This window comes from Mustela erminea, chromosome 2, assembly GCF_009829155.1.
Source record: "Mustela erminea isolate mMusErm1 chromosome 2, mMusErm1.Pri, whole genome shotgun sequence".
NCBI lineage: Eukaryota > Metazoa > Chordata > Mammalia > Carnivora > Mustelidae > Mustela > Mustela erminea.
The window spans coordinates 134,676,602-134,701,545 of record NC_045615.1 but is presented as its reverse complement, the minus strand read 5'-3'; the positions used below and the strand labels follow the sequence as shown (position 1 = coordinate 134,701,545).

Here is a 24,944-nt window from a genome sequence, read left to right as displayed (position 1 = left end):
TTTATTTGACACACAGAGATCACAAGCAGGCAGAGAGGCAGGCAGAGAGAGAGAGAGGAAGAAGCAGGCTCCCCGCGGAGCAGAGAGCCTGATGTGGGTGGGACTTGATCCCAGGACCCTGAGACCATGACCTGAGCCAAAGGCAGAGGCTTTAACCCACTGAGCCACCCACTTGCCCCTCATTCATATTTTTCGAGGTATAGTTGATACACAATATTATATTAGTTTCAGGTGTACAACATATTGATTAGACAGTTCTATGCATTAATTAATATTTATCATGATAAACGTAATTTCCATCTATCACCATGGATTATTACAGGGTTATTGACTATATTTCCTATGCTGTACTTTTCGTCCTCATGACTTTTATATTTTATAACCAGAAGTTTGTACTTTTTAACGTCTTTCTCCTATTTTGCCCATCCCCCAAACCTCCTTGACTCTAGTAACCACTAGTTTCCTTTGTGAGTTCTATTATTATCCTCATTTTATAGATGAGAAAATCAAGGCACCGATGTAAGATAATTTGCCTGAGAGTATAAAAGTGAGATTTGAACACAGACAGTATAACTCCAGAAGCAGCACATTTGCTAACCACGGCACTCGACTTAGGATATATTTTCTCATTAAACTGTTTTTTGGGGTGGTTTTGTTTTTTTTTTTAGATTTTATTTATTTATTTGACAGACAGAGATCACAAGTAGGCAGAGAGGCAGGCAGAGAGAGAAGAAGAAGCAGGCTCCCTGCTGCTGAGCAGAGAGCCTGATGTGGGGCTTGATTCCAGGACCCTGAGATCATGACCTGAGCCGAAGGCAGAGGCTTTAACCCACTGAGCCACCCAGGCACCCCTCATTGAACTGTTTTTATAAGCAGAAGTGTAACCCCCACAGAATCAGGAAGCAAAAGAAGAGTAGTATGACCAAGAATGTTGCCAGTTGTCCTAAAGGAATCTTTTGCAATCATCACATAGTTGTTTTAAATAATATTTATAGGAAGAGGAGATGCCCACTAACAAGGTTAATGTTTAAACTCTACCAGCCAGAGATCCGTGTTTACTTTGGTCAAATTCAGTTGACATTTGTTTTATCTGGAATAATATGTTAAGTTAAATATCATCAAAATTTCATTATGCCTCTTCTCATAAAGTTAATTAAGATGTTGCATAATCTAGAAGAAGAGGAATATTTTGTTGATATACTCTGCAAAACTCCCATTACTATGTGAAATATAGATATGATATAACCTTACCATCTTAAGTATTGGGTACACTAATCTAACTCATGCAATTGCCTTTAGTAAGTTAATAATTCAGGGCTATGTGATTAACAAAGCAATTAGTAAAGTGTCCAAGATATATGGCTAAGAGCACACATCATACTGAGCACTGAGTAATGCATAGGATTAGTGCATCACTATATGGTACACCTGAAATTAATATAATCCTGTATGTTAACTATAATGGAATTAAAATTAAACACCTAATAAAAAAAGAAATACATGGTTAAATAAAATTACGGTTATTCATTGCAATTTCCAGAAAAAAGCCTAAAACTTGAGAATTGGGTTATTTACAGAGTTTGTTGAGTGGACGTGTGGACTAATCATATGACTATATTGGTATTGCTTTGATTTCATTTATTGAGATGTAATGTCAATTGTTAAGGTCAACATGTACAAAGTTAAAAGATAAAAGGAAAGAATTTTAATTCAGACAGTGGTAGTGGGTGACCATGGTAATTTATGGGGTGCCTGGGTGGCTCAGTGGGTTAAGCCGTTGCTTTCGGCTCAGGTCATGATCTCAGAGTCCTGGGATTGAGCCCCGCATCTGGCTCCCTGCTCAGCAGGGAGCCTGCTTCCCAACCCACCCTGCCTGCTTCTTTGCCTACTTGTAATCTCTCTCTGCCAAATAAACAAATAAAATCTTTTTTTTTTTTAAGATTTTATTTATTTATTTGACAGAGAGAGATCACAAGCAGGCAGAGAGGCAGGCGGAGAGAGAGGAAGAAGCAGGCTCCCTGCTGAGCAGAGAGCCCAATGCGGGACTCAATCCCAGGACTCTGAGATCATGACCTGAGCCGAAAGCAACGGCTTAACCCACTGAGCCACCCAGGCGCCCCAACAATTAAAATCTTAAAAAGAAAAAAAAAAAAGCTTTTGAGGTTTCCTTTGTTGGATGGAGTGTGAAATTATACTTTCTTAAATAAATGGTGGGAGAATTTTAATATTATGCCTCCATTATAATAGGACAACAGAGACCAAGCTCCTGATAAAGAAGTTTTGCTGGATGAAGGAGCAGAGAGGGAGGAAAGAAAGAGAAAGGGGTGGGATCTAGCTGGTAATGGACACTTTTTTTTTTTTAATGTGTTTTTCTCTTTGCTGGGGTTGGGTCAGTCACCTCTGCTAAATTCCCTCCTTCACGGAAATTGCTTTTCAGGGAGTAATTGTAAAAGTTACCTTTCCTCAAGCCTGGTTAGTCACACCTAGGCCTGAGTTATGGTGATGCTAGGACAGTTTGTCAGTGAAATAGTCCTGGTTAGATGCTGGCCCATTGAGTCAAATTTATTTTCCCCTTCTATTCTTCTAGAAATGCTTCCATTAAAAAAAAAGTATAGATCAAGGGGGGCTTTTCATCAACGAACAAACCATTCAGGTTCTTATTTATAATTCATTTCTACCAATACTTTTGATAGTGGCTCTATTTTGCTGACAAAAAGAAAAAAAAAAAGGTTAGGAATATGCCTCATGGCTAAGGGAACAATAACAGTAATCAACATATGCTGTGGGGGATTCAAGAAGTATTACACCAGGTCCTTGCCCTTAATGAGCTTACCGTTGAGTTGGTGAATGATTAAACGCATATATCTCTAGTTTGGTAGCTCTGTTTTCCAGAGAAGTTTATTTTCTGTCAGGCTTACTCATATAACGGAAGTTGAACATGTTATTCTTAGACTTCATATTAAGCGTAATGTGGGAAGGAAAGTATGAAAAGCCATTTCGTAAATATTTTAATGCAGAGAGATCACAGGGAGCTGCAAAGTTCAGAATCCTGAGCTGTATTTTTAGCTTAGCCCTTAGTGGCTCTGATGAAAGAAACTTAAACACGTTCATAAGGACAACTCCTTATGTGTCTCTCCTTTCCTTCAGGTAAAAACAATTTAAAACGATCAAATAACCTCATATACTTCTTTTTTCCCCTTCCTTCTTTTCTCTAGCTCTAAAAAATTATGTACTGAGTGTTGTTTTCCAGCTTTCTAACACAAATGGTGAAATAAAATCCAATAAAAACGTGGTTAAGGAAGTATCAAAATATCATGCTTCAACAAAACTAAATTGTGTATTTCAAAAGAGGGTCTTTAAGCCAGCCATAGAATCCTTTTAGGTACTCAAAGATGATTCAGTTTTCAGTAATTATCTGGGAATGGCCCAAGCTAGAAGGTCAGTTTATGTATTTGTTTTTTCTTATGAGTTGACTCCTATTAAAACTGTGATTTTTTACTTACTTTTGTTTCCACAGATTTATAGGGAATGTCTTTGGTGATTGCCCCTCAAAAAATCAGTGAAAGAGCAACATTGTATCATCTGAGCACTGCTCAGGCAGCTTCATTTAGGAGTCCAATCCCTGAGGAATTATTTTGCTACATTGGCCAAGTCTTTCAGTCTCCATGAAACTCTGCTTCTTTACCTGTAAAATGGGATTAAAACTACAGTTTTTAGCTTACAGAGTATTCATTATGTGAGAAAATGTGAGGCAAAGTGGCCAGCACATTGTCCATAATAGGTATTAGTTAGTATAGATCTTTCTTCTAGAAACTTCTCATGACCAGTTGCCTCATTTTTTAAATTAAAGGTAAATTTTAAGCAAGTTATTTCTTTCATGGGTAAATACTCTCAAAAACTAGGAGAACTCATAGAAGGAACATTGTACTTTCCTTCCACCATTTATCATGATATCCCATTCTGAGATGTATAAAATTCAATATTTTCCTTTCTCTAGACCACCAGCCAGCGAGCAGCCTCCGCCTGCCTTTGTCCCAGCAGAGATGCTCACGTCATCAGGTTACGAGGGACAATATTTTCAGCCAGCATCCAACCCGGATTATTATTCACAATCGTCTTACACTGACAGTTTTGAGGAAGAGCCTCCTTTGCTAGAAGATAAGTTAAGGAAGTGCTATTAACGTGTGTACAGCTAGAAGAATCATAGCAATAATCAGCACGTCATGTGCGGTCAGCATGCTGTGTGTTTTATGTGTGATCGTCCCACGTATAAACAAGTCTGCCAGACGGAGGTGCAGAAACAGTTGGACGTTTGTCTCATGCTTGCGTGGGGAAAACTCAAAGCAGATGTGTTGCCATTGCTGTGCTATTAACTGCAGTTATTAAGTGTTTCTTCGATTTGTTGAAGTGTGGACTCCCTGATGGAGGCTACACAAAAGTGAACACATCTTTGAGCAGAGCCATTGCATCAAAGTAATGGCCCTTCCCACCCCAGTGAATGAAGCTGCTTCATAATAGCACATTGTATCTTCTGCTAGGATGCCTGGGGGCCAGTGGGGTAGTTTCTCAGTATTTCTTAATTGTCATAGAGACAAGCCAGTCTTTTTTTTTTTCTTCCCTGGCTCAGAGGAGCCCCCTCATCCCAGCTGGGTATGGCTAAGTGGGGAGGAATATACGATTCCAGGGAATAGCACTCCTGGTGGTGAGGAAACCGGTGGACCTTTAGGATTGTCCTTTAGGAATTTCGGGGGGGGGGGGGGTCCATACACTGATTTTTCTCTTCTTTTTAAAATCTGACCATGCTACACCTGCTGCTTTTGCCCTTATAGCAAATCAACATTGATGCCAGAAGTATAGGGGCTGGAAAACCAAAACTCAAGTAGATTTAAATTTAAGACCCAAGGTTGGGCACCTGGGTGGCTCAGTGGATTAAAGCCTCTGCCTTCGGCTCAGGATCCTGGGATCGAGCCCCGCATTGGGCTCTCTGCTCAGCAGGGAGCCTGCTTCCTCCTCTCTCTCTGCCTCCTCCCTGCCTACCTTGTGATCTCTCTGTCAAATAAACAAACAAAATCTTTGAAAAAAAATTAAGAGCCAAGGAGAAATATGAATATATGAATAGTCAACAATTATGCTCTCACCCCTTTTATGTGATCAGTGAAAAGGGCAAGATTAAAATTCCCAATATTTTACATCAAAAGGTCAGTGTTTGCCTCATATGAACAGAGGTAACCACCTGGCATTAAGACATTCTTTCTTTGAGATCAAAATTTTAAAAAAGGTGAACGATTTTAACTACTCAGAAAAGCACAGGAAATGATATCATAGGTTTGTTGGCTGTCTAGAAGTCAGTTAGATTTGGGGGATCAGTTATGTTTAACCAATTCATTCCAGTTTGCCTCTGCAATAATAATGAGTACCTGAAAATTGTAAGTTATTCTTATTAAATATTCTCCTTGATTCCACCAACATCTCTACTTAAAAAAAAATCAGTTGTTATAAAATAACCTATGTTCAATATAGAAATTTGGCAAATAGAGAAACATATGAGTAAAAATATCAAGACCACCTAAAATTTTGTCTCTGTGACATGACTTCCATTAATGACTTGATGTATTTTCTTCCAACTTTATGCTATTTTTATGAGTGTGTATGTGTGAAATACATATATGTAAATATTTTTCATAAGAATATATGTGTTTTAAATATATATGCTTAAAAGTGAAATACCATATTTTTGAATCCATGTGTATTTATGAATATTTAAAAATAAAAGTTGGATCATACAATGGCTATGAAGTTCTATAGCTTTTAAAGTTACCTATTATCAAAATTATTTCTATGCATGCATTCTTTAAAATCATTAAATATTATTAGAAAGTATATAGAATGGTTTCATAATATTTTTCATATAAAAGTACCATAATTTAAACTCACCTTAAAGGTTAATCCTTATAATAAGTAATGCTTTGGTGAAGTAAGTAACTTTCATCTCTACAGAGTCTGTCTTTAGGTTGGATCCATAACACTGTGATTACTGGGTCAAAAGGTACTTACACTGTCGAACTGATCTAGAAAAGGATGACCCCTACACAATCATAGTAGAATATGAGATATTTTTGTTAATTGGATGGGTAAAAAGCAATACTTTGTAGTTCTTGATTACTAGAAAAGTTACACATTTTTTTTCACGTTTATTGACTATTCTTTTGTTTTTCATATTCTTTGTCAGATTTCTTATTTGAACCTTAAAATTTTTCCTTTTCTTTTTTGATTTTTGAAGATATTTATTTGGTAAGGATATTTAATGATTACCTGGAATATGTATTGCAAACATTTTTTTCCCCAGGTGGTGTTTGCCATCTAATTCATTAATAGGATGCTAAATCATATAGAAATTTTAATATTTATTTTTTTAACTCCACAATATTTTTCTTGGTAAATTTTATTCAGAATATATTTCTCCAGCTCTAGGTACTGTTTATATCCTCTTGTATATTCTTAAATTTTTAAATTATCTTTTTGTTTTGCAGTTAAATTTTTGATTCATTAAAAATTACTTTAAGTTAGTATGTGAAGTAGGATTTAACATTTTTTTCTTTAATGAGTATAAAATTTTTCCTGTAACATTTATTGAAAATAATATTTTCTTTTCTGCTTGTATAAATGTCTCTATTGTGATATTCTAAACTTGAAGGCATCCTCCCTAATATCTTATTAATTTCAAATAGAAAATATACTTGATTTCTTCTCCTACTTTATGTAACTTAGAGAAAATTCTTAGATTTTATTTTCTCTTTGTGATTGTCCCTACCAAATTGCTAATGTATTAGAGATGCAAGCAATTGCACCTAATATAATTTTGCATCTTGAATCTATGAAATTTCTAGATGCTGATTCAATACATTCCTGAGGCTGGGTGACTTTGTGAAAGTCTGGAGCCTCATCTGTTTCAAAGATACGAAAAAGCCACAGGCAGGGTTTCTAGGATAAGTTGATAAATGTCATTTGCTAGTTTTTATTGAATATACACCAAACAGGGTATCACATTATGAAGCTATAATAATTAACATCCCTTATACAAAAATATGTTATTTGAAAGTGTGCTTCTTTATTCCTTAAATACTTTGTTGTCTAAAAGACTTGTTTGGTGATTTTATGTAAGAAGGATAACTTTTACTATTTGATTATGTACAATCAATATGTTAACAAATGTATCTTGAAGAATAATAGCCAATTCAAGTCTGTCAAACCAGAAAAATTACTGTGCTATTCAGTACTTATACTTGCAGCACAGCCCGATGTTTATATTTAAAAGGCCAGTGCCACCATTTGCATAGAAAACAAAGATATTAATTCATTTTTATAGCATATATATCATATACTTTACTACCACTAGATGACAGCAAAACAATAAATTTTACATTCAAATTTCACAGCAGTTTCATCTTTTATCTTGTATAATAAGGTATTATATTAGGATATCTACAATTAATAAATACTTATAATCTCATTTGCATACCATGTAATAAATTTGAAAACAAAATATTATGGAGATATATTTTGGTAGACAGAAATTCTTTTTTGGTGTGACAATATTTAGTAAGTCTTATGTTCACTCACTGTTTCATGACTCGATGTTGAAACATGTGCAGAAGTTAATGATGCCATTAAATAAACGTCTGAAATCAGTAATAATGCCTCACAAGGCTTTTTACATCTGAGTTTCTTCAGGAATAATTATTATGCTTTTTGAGGAAAAAATGTATTTTGAACTAAAGGCCACTGTGTTGTGGCAAATGCAGAAAACATATTACTAACATAAATATCTTAATCGCAAAAAAAGTTTGAAACAACATAAGGCTTAGGTGAAATTAATTTAAGCTACAATATTTCTCAGTTTTTAAATCTGCTTTTTAAAAATCACATGAGACATTCTTTTTTTTTTTTTTTTCAAAGATTTCATTTATTTACCCGACAGAGAGAAATCACAAGTAGGCAGAGAGGCAGGCAGAGAGAGAAAGGAAGGGAAGCAGGCTCCCTGCTGAGCAGAGAGCCCAACGCGGGACTCGATCCCAGGACCCTGAGACCATGACCCGAGCCGAAGGCAGCGGCCCAACCCACTGAGCCACCCAGGCGCCCCACATGAGACATTCTAACTTCATTTTAAGCTCGGTGAATTGCTCATCTCCTCCAAAGTGTATGTTTGTTAAGAAATATATAACTATATGGGGCGCCTGGGTGGCTCAGTGGGTTAAAGCCTCTGCCTTCGGCTCAGGTCCTGATCCCAGGGTCCTGGGATCAAGCCCCACATCATACCGGGCTCTCTGCTCAGCAGGGAGCCTGCTTCCTCCTCTCTCTCTGTCTACTTGTGATCTCTGTATGTCAAATAAATAAATAAAATGTTAAAAAAAAGAAATATATAACTACATGGTGATAATAGAAAGGATGCAGCACAAAAGTTGAAATGGACATGATTTATTCACTATTAACAGTCAAATTCTTTCTTTTTAAGCTAAGGATAGCAATGGTCAGCCTGGATATGAAATAAGTGAAAAAAAAAAATCCTTAATACTGCAGTGTAGACCAATGTCTATCCAACCTTTTGAAAATGTCTAGGTCCCTGTGAGAGTAAGGCCCCTCTTTGTCATGGCAGGCATTAAAATCCATCTGGTATTTTGTGTATGGAAAGTCAGATATGCAAATGTCAGGTGATATGTGCAGGTATAAAAGCAGTTGAACTATACTCTCTATCTGACCAAATACTGTCACTATTCTGGGAAGGGAAGTTGAATGCCTTGTACAAATGATTTAGGGAAAAAAATCCTTCATATGGGAAAACTGAGCTCAATTAAAAAAAAAAAAAACGTGAGATTAGATACACATTGACATCCATAGCTATATGACTAAAGGCAAGATTTTTGGTTTTTGCTATTTTGTTTTGTGTGGGGGGGATGTGTGTGTGTACCTTTATACTCACCCGTTCCTGTGTCTCCCACCCTCAGCTAACCAATTTTCTACTCCGTTTCTATGAAGTTGACTCTTTTTTCTCCTTGATTTTAGATTCCACAAATGACACTACACAGTATTTGTCTTTCTCTATTTTTTTAAATTAATATAATGTCCTCCAGGTCCATCCATGTCGTTGCAAACGGCAGGATTTCCTTCTTTCTCACGAATGAATATTCCATCGTATGTATATCCCACATCTTTTTTATCTGTTCGCCCACTGACAGACATTTAGGTTGTTCCCATGTCTTGACTATTGTGAAAAATGCTACATTGAACATGGGAGATCATATATCTTTTTCATGTCCTGTTTCCATTGCCTTTGGATATATATCCAGAAGTGGGATTGCTGGATTATATAGAAGTTCTTTATTTTTTTTTTTCCCCCTTTTTTCTTTTTTTAAATTGGCCAGGTTCAGTGCTCAGGTCAAATGGTTGGCTGCCAACCATTGCTGCCCTGGAGACTGACCCGCAGTGTTCTCTGCTAGAGCCACCATCTCTAAATGCCCATGTCTTCTAGCCGTAAGTGGACATGTTGTCAGCCTGGCCTGGGCAGAGGCCACAGTGGGGTAATGGGAACGCTTATTATTATTATTTTTTTAATTTTTGAGGAATGTCTGTACTATTTTCCACAGTGGCTGCATGAATTTACATTCCCACCTATAGTGCACAAGCGTTCCCCTTTCTCCACATCCTAACCAGTACTTACTTCTCATCTTTTTGATAATAGCATTCTAACGAGGTGTGTGAGACCATACCTCATTGTGGTTTTGACTGCCTTGCCCTGAGAATTAGTGATCTTGAGAACTTTTTCGCGTACCTGTTGGACATTTGCATGTCCTCTTTGGGAAAATGTCTATTCAGGTCCTCTACCGCTTTTGTAATTGTATTGTTTGTCTTGGGGAGGAAAGACATTGTTTGTCTTGGGGAGCATGGGTTCTTGAATGAGATTCTCCAGCATTGAAACCTGTATTTTCTGTTACTAGTTCAGTGACTTTGGGCAAATTCTTCATATCTCAAAACCTCAGCCATCTGATGCACAAAATAGGAATAAAACAACAGTTCTAGCTTCATTACATGTCTGTAAAACCAATGCATCCAAATCTTGTAGAGCTCATAGCAGAATTCAGTGAAAACAGTAATAACAATAACAACAAACAAACAAACAAAAAACCCATTCAGTTCTTTTTAGCTGAAATGCATTGTTCTTTACAGTAGTTTATCTCTAATTATTCTGGGTCTCTGGCTTACTCTTATTCAAATTTTAAATGATAGCAGTAGTCAGCATGATTATTGGGTCCTAAATAGTAAAGTCCTTTTCTTCTCCTTTTTGAATGTTCTTTTTTCCTACTCAAGATACATTTTAACGTTTATCTTTATAGAACTCATGAAAAAAGAAACCGATGTGGTGTTACTATTTATTTCTGTATTCAGTGGATGTCAGGTAGCTGGGTTTAAAAAAAAAAAAATTAAATAAAAATGTAAGAGGGGCAGGATCTAGCAGAAGGGTCTGTGATGTGGCAGTCAGAATTACTTAAAAACAAGGTATTGGGGAAAAAAGATATTTCTAAATGAATTTGGACTCATGGACAATAAGCTCCATTGATTTTGAATATTTTATTCTATCACCATCACTCACAAAAGGAAAAGCTTAACTTGTCTCAAGAATTTCACTTTGGGTACATAGATTGAACCACACTAGCACAGACCTTTTTAAAATATGGGTATAAGAAAGAGACATCCTCTTTTCTCCTCTTTGGAGATTAAGGCAATTAGCATACAACTACTTTTCTCATCCGGCAAGGAGGAAATAAAATCCCAGATCTGGACTAAATATCTTTACTTTAGATAACACTTCTAATTGAGCAATTATACCATGTTTGATATAAGTATGATATGATTTCAGAAGTGTTGCTCCAAGATTTTCTGCCTTTTGTGCCCACAGTTCTTGGTCACGGTGGTTTGAAGAATGAAGAGGTAGGCCAGATGAAGAGTGGAGGGCAGCCAAAGCGGAGTTTATTGAGTGGTAGTATAAAGCTCCTAGAGAGGGTGGGGGGCCCAAGAGGGCTTGCCCTTGGAGTTTCTAAGAGGGGTTTTTATGAGCTCTTTTGCGAAACTATCTTAAGCAATCAGAGTATGCTGAGTCATGCCAATCAGGGCTTTGGTCACTTATCTGTCTCCCTATTAGGTGCATGTCAGCTTACTGATGGTCTTTTTTGCTGACAATTGGTGCTTATGTCTTAACTGCCCATTGCCTATGATAGTGACATATGCTTTGTGGTTAATTGTCTTATTTTAGGATGTGTTGCTGAAGTCATCTCTGCAAAGGCTGCAAGCAGAATGCTAGTGTAGTCTTGTCTAAGCTGCAAAACAGGTTGTCAGTGCTGTTTTATTGTAGCTATCCTGATTCCATATATTGTTGTTGGGGACACTGGCCCTGACTCCCTAACTATCTAACTCCTAACAGTGTTATCAAGGGAAAATGGGGGGGGGGGGAAATATCTATTATCTAATATTTATTAAGCAATAGGATGGGACTTTGGGTCTCTTAGTTACTATTTTATTTTTTATTGTAGAACATCTATTTCCTAATTTTCAGCTAGATTTTAAGCTTATATTTGGTGCATAAGGCATGGAAATTTTCCCTTGATGTAATTATTTCTCTAAAATATTTTTTTAGTTCCTTGTTTGGGAACAACAAATCTTTTGTTGTTGTTGTTAAATCACTGTTTATTGCATAGAACTTTAGATTTTGGAGGTGTAACAATCTGATGAAAGTGCTAAGTAAATTAATGAGATATGTTAAATTTAAGTAAACATTATCCATGATTATTTTTTATATTTATATTATTCCTTTTTGTTTGTTTGTTTTTGCAGAACTTGGAATTAATTTTGATCACATATGGCAAAAAACCTTGACCGTGTTAAACCCGCTGAAGCCAGCAGATGGCAGCATTATGAATGAAACGGACCTCACTGGGCCTATCCTGTTTTGTATCGCTCTGGGAGCCACCTTGCTTCTGGTAACAGAATGCAGCAAGCACCAGATTTTAATGTGTGTCAAGTGTTAATGTTTGAAGAAGTCTTTGTTAATACAGAAGAATATATGTTACTTGATAAAGTGTAGATTATTTAATTTATAACTAGCTTTTTTGGGTGTGTGTTTGTGTGAGGCATAGTTAATTGAACCATAGTGATAAAGAGAAACAACCCTCAAGTATTAGGACAGAAAAAATATAAATTTAAACAGAATATCAAAAATCAAATCACCAAGCAAGTTTTCAACAAAGTGGGCAATCCCTTATGTCTTTCTTGTTATTCAGAAAAGATTGTCAATTTGAAAAAGTTGAAGGAACACATGGATTTGGGAAATACTGGCCCAAATTTTATTTCTTGTTTTCTGTGACACTTCGGTTGTGACACCAGAGAAATCCTTTCTCTTTGCTCGTCATTTTCTCTGCTGGGGTGTGCCTATAGAATATTTCAAATACTGTGTGAGATATGAGTATGAGATGAGTCTCCTTGTTTCCGGTTAGGTTATTATGAGTACATTAATTCGCAATGTGTAATCAGTGATTTGTATATTTAACCTATATATTTCTCTATTATTTGAGTTTTCTGCTTTTTATATAGACATTTTTCCCTTGACTTTACCATTCATCTTTCATTCTTTAAATCTGGACTAATGTGGTGACTCTCCAAAGAAGTAAAGAAAAACACATTTCCACCCACGTTAAGTTTAGAAGACATTTAGCTCATACTTTAGAAAAATGTTTCATTTAAAGGAAAAGGAAGAAAAAGAGAAAATGTCTATGATTTTAAACCAAGGAAGTAATGACCATATGTGAAAAAGAGAGGATGAAAAAGATGGTCAGGCCAGTCTGAAAAGTATAGTTTCATTAAGGGACAAAGAGATAAACTTGACAGGAGAAAGAATACAGGAAATTAAAAATTCTAGGAAAAGCCCTTAAAATCACTCTTCAGTCCACTTCTCTGTCTCTTGGCTATCCACTTTCCATAAATGCTTTTTTCTCCACTATAGTTACAGTTTTCAAAAGTAGATGTAAAATGTATTTGCAACTAAATAAATTTTCACTTTTTATTTATTAATTTATTTTATACCAGTCAAAATATTTAGAGCAATCAAGTTTCGCATGGTGATATGATTAATAATCACATATTTATCTAATACAATAGTATTTAGTGATAGCATCTTATCTTTTCCTTTGAACTACTGTAATGAAAATACTCTGTAAATCAAACACTATCTCAACTAGAGTTTTAGTCTTTAACTTCCCTTCTTTCTTTGTCACAGTAATATGATAATCTTAGCTACACTAAGTTAAGACCATGTCATTTAATCAAATAGAAACAATCAATTTAATATATTAAACCATATTTTTTTTCAAGTGATTTCTAATGTAACAGCTGTTTGTTTTATTATAGAAAATGTTATTATCATCCCTTAAAGGAAAACATTAATCCCATTAAGCTCTCTTTGGGGTGTATAATGTTAGTTGGAATTATTTAAATATCCTCTTTTTTGTTTGAAGTACAAAACAATATAGGCTAAGAACTCATGGAAGTGAGAAATTGAACATACCCCTAACTTTGCCTCTAGGTATGATCTTAAGATTTTTGTTTCTTATTTCTTAATTTTGAAGACAAAAAAACACTTATGTAAGTGGTCCTTGAGGTTCCTTTCAGCTCTAAAATTTGGAGGAATATGTGAAAGTGCGTATTTTCTGAAATATTTTATAAGCAGACATTATCAGTTTTATTTTCCCACTAGATGTCATTACTTCAGAATTGATTCTAACACATGTAGAGTAATAAAGACCAAAAACAACAAAAAATCACCTAGGTATATACTAATGAAGTCAGATTTCACTCAGAGCCCATTTGAAACTAAACTAACCATGCCCTGGGTATCTAGAATTGAAAATGTAAAAGAAAAGTTTATGGGCTGGTATAGGCATTGTACTAGAGAAAGCAAAATTGAATCCAAAACAACAATCGATTTGTTAATTTTCTCCAGAGGCATAAAACTCATGATCACATTCTTATCATTTTTATAATTTATGTTGACATAAGGCGTGACATAGTATCTTTTAGTGACTTTCTTCATGTTGAAGGAGGCAAACCAAAGAGGACAGCTTCAAACAGTTAGCATAAATTTAGTGTTATTTTTGCTGTCAACATTATGTCACCCCCAAAACAAGGAAGATAAGTGGTTTAAAAGTATGGCTCCCTTTCGTTTTTCCGGTAGCTCTAAGAGTATGATCTGGAAAAGGAACATGCATGACCAATATCAAAGCATAATCAGAAGAATAATGAGCATTTCAAATTCAGATTTAGTAAGGAGAGTGGTACAAGGTGGACACGTAAGGTTTTGAGGTTAAGAAGAAATGTGTCGCCCTCGGCCCGCAAGAACGACAATCAGCCTGGTATGGTGTTAATGCTTCATCCCGTTTATTTCGTCAACTTCCTTAGCTTATATGCAGCAGGGTGACCAATAAGGGGCCAAGCAATGGGGAGAGCCAATGAGAGTCTTGTTACTGTGCTGATTAAATTTGAAACAGCCAATGACTATGTCCTCCTTTAGGCGGGCTTCACCAGAACGTTCCTCGTTTACTTGCAGGGTGTTTTGCTGGCAGTGAGCCAAGTGCCATCTTATAATGGTGGGGACTTTCCTGGCCGGAGGCGGTCCCTGACAGAAATGGAACATTGGTTTTCCATTTTAGTTACAAGCCCTTTTTTAGAATTTGAAACAAATTAAAAATGGCGATGGCCTCTGCCAAACAAAATCACCACTTAGAATGGGTAAACCGACCAGAGAAGCGATGAGGGGACCAGTCACTAACTGATACCCCAAAGGGACAGTTTTACGCTCAAATTCATTTTGTCCACCCTCTATATACCCCGCCCTTTTTATAAAAGCGCTTGGGGTCAGAAAGTTCTAGCTCTGTGTGTTTTGTTTGTGGGGAAGTTGCCCTTCACTGTTACAGCTTTCGCTACCTCAGAATTATCCCGTCCAACTAAAACATGAAGTAGGAGGTTTCTCTAATATAAGTGATTTTAAATGGTCACTATTTTCCAAGTGGAAAAAACTCACCCAATAGAGCAATAACTAAGAGGGTTCTTAAGCATGTCCATTAGCATTATTAGTATTATTTCACAGGATAGCCATGAGAATACAGAAGTTACTCAGTAAGAACTCATTATGGCTACTGCAGGAGAGAATTCTGCAAGCACAGCTCAGGGACATTTTGTGAAAGGACTTGGTAGTGACCAATGTCCCCATCTCTCCAATAGCTAGACAATTTTGAACATTAAAATGGTCATAAAATTCTCCATTAATTAATTGCAAAGTAAATATCTCTTTACTCTGTAAGTCATAAAGACTGTATAGATAACAGCCATGGAGAAGAGAACATGACAGCTAAAAAGCTCACTCTCTGCATTTACCAGATCCTTCCTTGTTTTGCATGATTCCCATGAAAAACAAAGTCAGCCTATTCAATATTTACCCAGAATTTCTAATCAGCGTAATGTAAATAGAAAAACTAAGTGCGTTCTTTACTGGAGCTTTGGCATCCTCAGGTAGCAAACATTAAAATATCCCCTGTTGAATCAATAGTAGTTTGTGACTTTCTCTGGGTGAGTTTAATGGGACTATTTCAGCTCCCAATCCCTAGTGCCTGTGGGAGATGGCTATTTTTATGAGTCCTCAAAAAATCAGTGTTGTATCCTGAACACTACTGATTTCCCTTTAACAGTACTTCTTTTATGATTCAGTACCAGTTGGTTTATATAAACCAGATTTTCATAAAGTATGTTCAGTTAAACTGGTAATAGGAATTAGGAAAACAAAGGATTCTGTGGTCAAATAAGTTTAGGATATGCTAAAAGGTCAAGTTAAAAAAGGTTTATTTTAAGACTTGGGAGAGCTCCTATAGGTGTCCAACATCTAATTTTAGAACCAGACTGGCTAGGTTCCACGCCAAGTTGCACCGCTTAACGTTTTATTTTCAGCAAGTTGTATATTCTCTTCACCTTAGTTTCCTCATGGGTAAAATGAGTATAATAATGATACCTACCTCATAAAGTTGTGTGGATTAAATAATTTAATACATGTGAAATGCTTAGGATAGGATCTAACAGTAAATCCTGTAGGTATTGGTTAACATTACTCATTTGCCTTGTAAAATCTTCAAGATGAAATTAGATTATTTTTCATCCATTAATTCATTCATTTAATTATTTAACAAATAGGGAGAGTAAGTATATTCTTACTTATGTCTTGTACTTCTAATAGGTGATACATGATTTAAAAAAAAAAAAAAAACTTGAAATTTTTTTCATCTTTTCAGTGGCATGCACGGGCCACCCTGAAATAACCAGGAGGATTTGTTTTCAGGACCGGAAGTCATAGGATAGTCAGTGTTTTCTCCAGAACTCCCAGTCTCCTGATGACTGTGCCCAAAAGACATGAGACAGTGTTGAGCTGATTGATTCTAAAATGCTCTCTGCTCTGTTGACATTCCAGTTTCCTCTTGATCTTTGTTGTGTGTTCACTTGTGTCCTTCCTTCCCATTGTTTCAGGCAGGAAAAGTTCAGTTCGGTTATGTGTATGGCATGAGTGCCATAGGTTGCCTGGGGATTCACACCTTACTAAACTTGATGAGCTCTTCCGGGGCATCTTACGGCTGCGTGGCCAGCGTCCTGGGCTACTGCCTGCTCCCCATGGTCATCCTGTCCAGCTGCGCCATCTTCTTTTCACTGCAGTAAGTGCCTGTGTGCCCTAATGGACCCCACGTGCACAGTCCTCTCTCAGGCTTGCCACACCGGGGTGACAGTTAACCTCTTTTCTGATCTTTTTGGGAATGGAATTGGGGAAACTTTGGCTATTAAGAGCGACACACAGATTCAGGTAAGTGGGTCGGTTTGGGCTCAGGTACTGTTCCTATTTAGATGATGTAAATTCAACCAAGTTATCTGTGAAAGTGGCACTTTGGAGGTGGTTGCAGTCTTCAGTACGAACCATTGTCTGGGGTAATAGAACAACTGCATGAATTCACTTGTTTGATTTTGGAAGAGGAGCTGCCTGGTGAACACTGACGAATTGCTTCAGCTCCCAGGCATTCTGCCTTTGAGGCGGCAAGCAACTGCGATTTCTCAGCTGGGCTCCTTGCAGTGAAGAATTCCCAGGAACCCTGATGAGGATATTAATGCTGGAGAACTTTATAGCGTATATGCTCAGCCAATAGATTTTTTTTTTCTTTTTTACTTCCTGGGAAGTTAGGATTTGCAATTCAAAACTATTAATGAGGATCCAGTAGATATATTTCTGTTGGGCAATTTCCCAGGGCATGTGAACGAACATCACTACCACAGTTTGGGGAGAGCAAGTAATTACATAGTCTTTTGTCCCCTACGTGCTCGGAACTCAATAAACATTTGCCATCAGTGCCCATTCTTCCACATCCAAAGAAGACACAATTTGAAATTTTTTGGATGATCCACATTTTGGGTTATTAACACTACACTGGATAGTGTATTATATAAAAAACTTACCAATGCCAAAGGTAGACATTGTAGGAGAGCCTTTACAAATTTTGTTTAGATGTCTCATTTAGTTTTTTAATAACATTGTTGAGAGTGACTTAGTTGGAAATGCTTCTCTGTTTTAACATGGTCTCACATATATAAATATATTTATTTACTTATTTAGCTCGAATGGGAGGGGCAGAAGGAGAGGGAGAGAATCCCAAGTGGGTTCTTTAACAAGCTTTTCCATTTACTGTGTTGTTTAGGACAGACATTTGACATGTTAATACAGAGTTTAGTTCTATTTAGTTGAAAGCTTTTGCCAATGAATGCTGTAATCATTTACGATTTAAGAATTTAAAATTTAAAACATTATATCCAGCAAAGTTAAGATGCTCTATTTGAGCATCTCAAATGACTCCAGATTATTAGGGGAAGAAAATAACAACTAAAATGAGATTTTGAGAATCATCAGAAGTTTGGACCCTGTTTCATTAGAGATTCATTCTGAAATGATAAAGGATGATTTAGAAATCTTTTAAATTGTATTAAAGGAGATTAAATTATCCAACCCCCTAAGACTGTTACACTGAAATTTCCTTTTTGGGCATAATACTATATCACTCAAATCAATCACATATAATTTTACATTTTCGTTCATAAAAACTTATATATTAGGTTGACCTATAAATTTTTCCTAATATATATTTATTAAACCAATGCATATCATATTTATTAGAGGACACTCTAAATATTTTTGGTTTATTTATAATCCACAGCATCAGAAGCCATATATTGTATAGTTTTTCTCTGGTTCAGTTATTAAAAGTAAGTATCTTTGTCATTCTCACAAATAATAAACATAATTCTCAACTTCAGATTATACCAGGATCTGATTGATTCTACAATCAGATCCTGGTATAAACTACACTGAGACAGTGTAGTTTGATGGTGAAAGAATCAATGTGGCATTGGGAATTAGGAGATCTTGACCTCATGCCATTCCACTGTGTAATTTTCATCATGTCACTTCATCGATCTAAAGCTGGGGACTAGCTATCTCGTGATCTTTTGTAGATCTTACAGCTTATTTTTCTAAATAACACATTCTGTTATGCACATAAGAATGAAATTCACTCTTTCCTCCCATACCTCCTCTTTTATCCCCATGGTGGCTAGACTTAACTACCTTATTTACCCATTCATTCTTTTTTTTTTAAATATATTTTTAAAATTTATTTATTTGACAGAGATCACAAGCAGGAAGAGAGGCAGGCAGAGAGAGAGAGAGAGAGAGAGAGGAGGAAGCAGACTCCCTGCTGAGCAGAGAGCTTGTTGAGGGGCTCGATCCCAGAACCCTAGGATCATGACCTGAGCTGAAAGCAGAGGCTTTAACCCACTGAGCCACCCAGGCATCCCTACCCATTCCCCATTCATTCTTTCAGAACCTATTGCCTCCAAAGTTATTTTTGAAGATAACAATTTGAACAAATCCATCCCAATATTCTAAAAAATCCACAATACACCTACAAAAGGAATCCTCAGCAATGAGGTGGGAAGCCACACACAAAATTGTGTTCCCTACTTGAAGTGTGTCAGGCTTTGCTATTTCAGATAGAAACCTGAAAAGCAGACGTGAGAGCAGTGGGGGTGAGGCCCCCAGCTGCATTACAAGTCCAGTTTTCTTTCTGTTCATACCATGCATCAATTTGGAAAGAGAGTGTGGGAAAAAGAATGTGTAATTATAAAAGAAAGCCCTAAGCATAGTTTTTTTTTTTTTAACATTTTTTCAAAAAATATTTTATTTATTTATTTGAGAGAGAGAGAAAGCATGAGAGGAGAGGTTCAGAGAGAGAAGCAGAGCCCCTGCTGAGCAGGGAGCCTGATGCTGGATTCGATCTCAGGACTCTGAGATCATGACCTGAGCTGAAGGCAGTTCCTTCACCGACTGAGCCACTCAGGCTCCCCTAAGCATAGTTTTTATAAAAGATTTTCAGGAATAGGGATTTGAATATTGACAGATGACGGTAACTGTAGGTGAGTTTTTGTACTCCTATGAGTTCAAGTTTTACTGAAGTATAAAATGTTTACCTCTGATGGGGAGTTTGACTCACAAATTTTCAAGCTGGCCAAGGCCTTTGACTTCATACAGTTCCTCACCCTTATTTTGCAAATGGAGAAAGTAGTTATAAATATTGTACCAAGGACGTATCAGAGGCAGCTTTGACTCAATAATCTCCTTTTCTCATGATAGAGGGTAATCATCTCTTTTGTCTTTGCTATAGGGGCACCTTCGGAACTGTGTTGGCACTGTTCATTATTGGCTGGTGTAGTCTCTCGGCTTCCAAAATCTTCAGTTCAGCCTTGGGCATGGAAGGGCAACAGCTTCTCATTGCCTACCCTTGTGGCTTACTTTACGGACTTTTTGCCCTCCTAACAGTTTTCTGAAGAGTATTTGAGATGGCGTTTCAAGATTCTATTTGTTTCCTGTTCATATTATCCTGGAAATGTGTTAGCATTCAAATTCGGTAATATGATTTCTGCTTTATTGCTGTTGAGAGAATAATAAGCAAAGAGACAAAACAGCACTTAAGGCTGGTACTTTAATAACTTGTTTGGTTTGAATGATGTTTTGCTTTTTGGTTTGGTGCATTAAAACATTTTAAAATGCTTTAAAATCAAAGGGGATATAGTCGTTGTACTGATGCTGTACCCTCCTTTTCTCAATGGATCTATTTTTAAGAAATTGTAAGTAAATAAAATCATATGATGACTGTGTAAAGTAAAGCAATGTTGAGCCTTTTGAGAAATCTTCATGACAATTCAAACTACGTTACTGGTTAAGGTCACCCTGTCTAGCACCTTTAAAGAATTGCAGGGGAGGGTTATATATGGTTTAATTTACTTGAGAGCTCAAAGAACCTCCTGTTTTTCAGTTCATTTACTATAACATCTGTTCTTTTGTCCTGTTTGAACAATGCATTAACTCATCACTTTTCAAGGCTTCTTTCTAGGTTTAGATGCCATGGTTCATAATTAAAATGTCTTTATTTCCTATGTCCTCAGTAACCTTACCGTTTGCTTTCTAAACAACCACATGTGGTGAGAGGGAAGCCCACTTGTTTCATTTTAATATTACTATATCTTAAATGGCTCCACAGTTCTGCCTTTTGAATCCTACGACATTATCCTACTGAACTTGTTTTCATAACTTGCGAGATGATTATATCACACCACTCCTTCACTGCTCAAGTCTCCAATACTCTTCCCATATTTCTCACTGTTGGTTGATGATCTCTCTTTAAATTTTATTGAAAAGAAGGAAAGTACTGCATCTTCCCACCAACAGAATATGTATATGCATGTATGTGTGTGCATGCACACACACACACACGCGCGCGCGCGAGTATTCTGCATTCCCTCCTGACACTGTCTCTTCTCTTCACAGCCGGACTGTCCACCTATATAAATAATATTTTCCTCTTGATCTGTGTAAATTCTGATCCCAGTTCCAAAGTGTAGGGTTTTTTTCCCCCACACCACCAAGCAATGCTTCAATACCAGCTGGACACCTTCCAATTTGATTCAGTTCTGATACTGTCTACCTGGTTATAGTTCAGACCTCACCGGTTAAGGACTCAGTCCACAAGGCTGCTCCTGGCCCCCATTTCAGATGCCAGTTGCAAGTCCAGGCTGTTACCTGTACTTCTGACCAACCAGTTATAGACTGAAAGTTCCTATGACCTCTTCCTTGGCTTTAGTTAATTTGTTAGGGCAGCTCATAGAACTCAGAGAAACATTTTACTTAACTAGATTGCCAGTTTATTATAAAAGGATATAACTGAAGGACAGCCTGAAGGAAGAGATGCAAATTATGGAAAAAGGACACACAGCTCCCTTGCCCTTTCTAGGTACGTCTTTCTCCTAGTAACTCCCTATGCTCACCAATCCAGAAGCTTCCTGGTCCTTTTGAGTTTTTATGGAGGGTTACCTAAGCATTATTGATTAAATCATTGGCCACTGCTGCCTGAATTCAACCCCCAGCCTCTCTTTCCTTCCAGGAAGTTGGGGAGTGGGACTGGAAGTTCAACTTTTGGTTCCCTTGGCATCCAGCCCCCAGCCTTAAGGGTTTTCCCGAAGTCACCTCATTAACATCATACAAAAGAAAACGTTAGGAAATGTCAAGGGTTTTAGGAGTTTTGAACCAGAAATAGGAGTGAAGACCGAATGAATGTGTATTTCATCTTATAAATCAGAGTATCACACCTGTCACTCATAATCAGAACATAAACATATTTCATTATCTCTTATCTTAAAATAAAAATCCTTTGATTCATCGTCACTCTCCAGTGAGGGCCCATTTCTGTCCCCAAAATCTTTGAAACAGGTGTCTCTTGTCTCTGCCTCCACTTTATCACTACTTATTGTCTTTCTGTTACTGTCCAGCCAAGATTCATTACCCTGTAATGAATCGAGGCCTCCTTTGTCAAATCAGCAATAACCCACATCTGGCTAAGTCCAACGGTCAAGTCTCAACCATGCATTTTATTTGAACATTTTGTTTGAATTATTAATCACCCTCCTCACCAACCCCTGTGCTGAAGCCCTTCACTAGACTTCTGGGACATCACCCATTCTTTTTTTTTTTTTCCAGTCTCACTGAAAGTCTCAATTCTTTGAGTGGGCTTTCTTCCTTTTCTCAATCTTAAATCTCTTCTGTATATACCCACTTACTAGATGAGCTCATTTAATTGCATAGCTTTAAAATCTAATGGCTCCTAAATTTCCATCCATCCAGCAATCTCCCCTAAGCTCTGAACATGAGCCACAAGCCATCCAAGTGCTCAGTCTAAAAACTAGTAGTCTGTTTTCATCACTGTTACTGTTACTTCCAACGTCTAATTCATCAGAACATCCTGTTGACACTGTAATCAAAATGTATCTGAAATTTGACTATGTCTCATGAGCTCATTCCCTGCCAAAGTTACTTCAAGCCATTATCATCTGATATCTAACTGAAGCAATCTTCTTACTGGTTTCCAGCTTCCACTTTCCCCCCAGTAGGCTTTTCTACACACAGAATCTTCATGATCCTTTAAAAGTGTAAATCAGTTGTGTTATCTCGAGTCCAGGGCCCTTCAATGGCTTTTATTCATATTTACAATAGAATTCAACTACCTCTTCATAGTTCAGAAGCTTATTATTCAAAGACTGGTCCTCAGAACAACAGCAATAAAATCCTCTGGAAGATTGTTAGAAATTCAGAATCCCAACCCCTGCCCCAGACCAACTGAGCCAGAGTGTGTGTTTTAACAAGATCCTAGATGATTTGTATGCGTAACAAATCTCGAAAAGCACTAGTGGAGAGAAGAAGGCCTTGACTCAACGATCTGACCACGATTTGCCTTCCTGACCTCATCCATCGCCTGCCTCTCTCTCCCCTGTTCCCTGGTTTTATTGCTACTTCTTAGACCACCAAGTTTATCCACCTCAAGATCTTTATAACCATTCAGTCTACCCGCAATATTCTCCCTTCACATCTTTCATATCGTTCAGGTCTCTCTTCATATTTTACCTCCTTAGAGAGACCTTTACTGGTTATTCTTTCGGAAACAGTACCCAGTACCCCTCCTTGCTTTGCTCGGTCTATCGTCTTACCTTCCCAGAGGTCTTATAATTAGCTGAACTTACGTTATTTGTTTCTTTGTTTTCTTTCTTTAAACACTTCAAGGCCAGAGGCCTTGTCTATCTACAACAGTTCCTGACAAAAAATAGCAGATTAATACATAATTACTGAATGAATGCATGAATAAGACTGTGGTTTGATACTGATTATTGTAGTAAACAAGACAACCAAGGTGACAACCTAATAGAAATGGCAGTGGCAATGGGGGGGGCAGTAGACAATAAACAAGTAAACAGTAAATAAACAAGACAATCACAAATGAATGAGAAGAACACTAAGGTAGGAATGTTAGAAAAGAAGGCAGGTCTTGAGTAAATGCTGGACTTCTGTAGTTTATAACCCATTAATGGGCCTCTTAGTGAAGCATGGAATTCTCTTAAAATCTTATTCTAGTTAGACTGAGATAGTCCTACTGACTCTTTGTTTAAGAGACATGAAGCACCAATGTTGTTTGTTTAAGTGATTTATTTATAAAATCATCCTATTGCTTAGCTATGCATTTACATGATAGACTTAAAATTTTTACCTTTCTAAAGTGCTTTTACTGAAATAAATTATAGGTAAAAATTGCTCTAAATTCAGGATGTAAGTTGACATTTTCTATGCATAGAAATAGTCATAACAGAAAAGGTTTGATGTTTTTAGTATGAAAAATTATAACCTCCATATAAATATCCACATAAACAAAGTACTAAATATTTCATAAGAGCAACACATAAGAATAAATTCCATTTAATAGTTCCTAATGGCAAAATCATGAAATACATAAGAATTAATGTAAAAATAAATATAGATGATCTCTATGAAAATAATTACAAAATACTAGATTCACTTTTTAGGAAGGCTAGAATATGCAGATGGGTATACTATACCCCAGGATAAGAAATTGAATTTTATAGAAGAATATACCCAACATAAATGTATAGGTTTAATATAATTCCAATTAAAATTCCAGAAGTATTTTTCTTAGAAGTTGAAGAAGTGATTTTAAGGTTAATCTGAAAAGAATAAGCAAATACATAGCCATGAAAAATCAGAAGTAATCTAAAATTTTGTTACAATAGGCAGTGAGTCAATTATTTTTCATATCTATGGTCAAATGTTCGGTAATGACAGAAAAATAATTTTGAAGAATCATGAAAAAATACATGTATTAAATTCTCATAAGTTTGATATTTAGGGAGGACTTACTATGGGTTGACCTGGATGGTTTATATTATTAACTCACTTAATTTCCACAGTAACTTTATGAGGTATTCTTATCATTACATCCATTTTACAGATGAGGTTACTGGGTTACTAAAAGGCAAAATTACTTGCTCAAGGTTATTTAATCCACAACCAGGATTTGAATCAGGGAAGCCTGACTCCAAAGTCCATAACCACAACCATAAGCACAACATAACACTGTCTTTTACTGAGCAAAACCCCTCATTACATCTTCAGGGCCACCAACATGTCTACTATTTATTCTTTTTTTTTTTTAATTTTTTAATTTTTTATAAACATATATTTTTATCCCCAGGGGTATGGGTCTGTGAATCACCAGGTTTACACACTTCACAGCACTCACCAAAGCACATACCCTCCCCAATGTCCATAATCCCACCCCCTTCTCCCAACCTCTACTATTTATTCTACTCAGATTTATCCTTTCCCCCTCAACCTTGGCCATTGCTGGATAGAACCAAAAAGCCTTACC

At 36.6% G+C, this 24,944-nt stretch overlaps 1 protein-coding gene across 1 annotated transcript in view; it reads left to right on the top strand.

Annotated features, from left to right (window-relative positions):
* YIPF7 (Yip1 domain family member 7) overlaps positions 1-24,699 on the top strand; it is a 32,362-nt gene extending 7,663 nt beyond the window's left edge. The window contains exons 3-6 of the mRNA XM_032334204.1: positions 3,998-4,158; positions 11,884-12,029; positions 16,612-16,793; positions 19,842-24,699. Coding sequence (XP_032190095.1) covers positions 3,998-4,158; positions 11,884-12,029; positions 16,612-16,793; positions 19,842-20,004 — 652 coding nt within the window. The 3' untranslated portion in view covers positions 20,005-24,699. The remainder of the gene's footprint in view (positions 1-3,997; positions 4,159-11,883; positions 12,030-16,611; positions 16,794-19,841) is intronic.
* Positions 24,700-24,944: the final 245 nt, after the last annotated feature.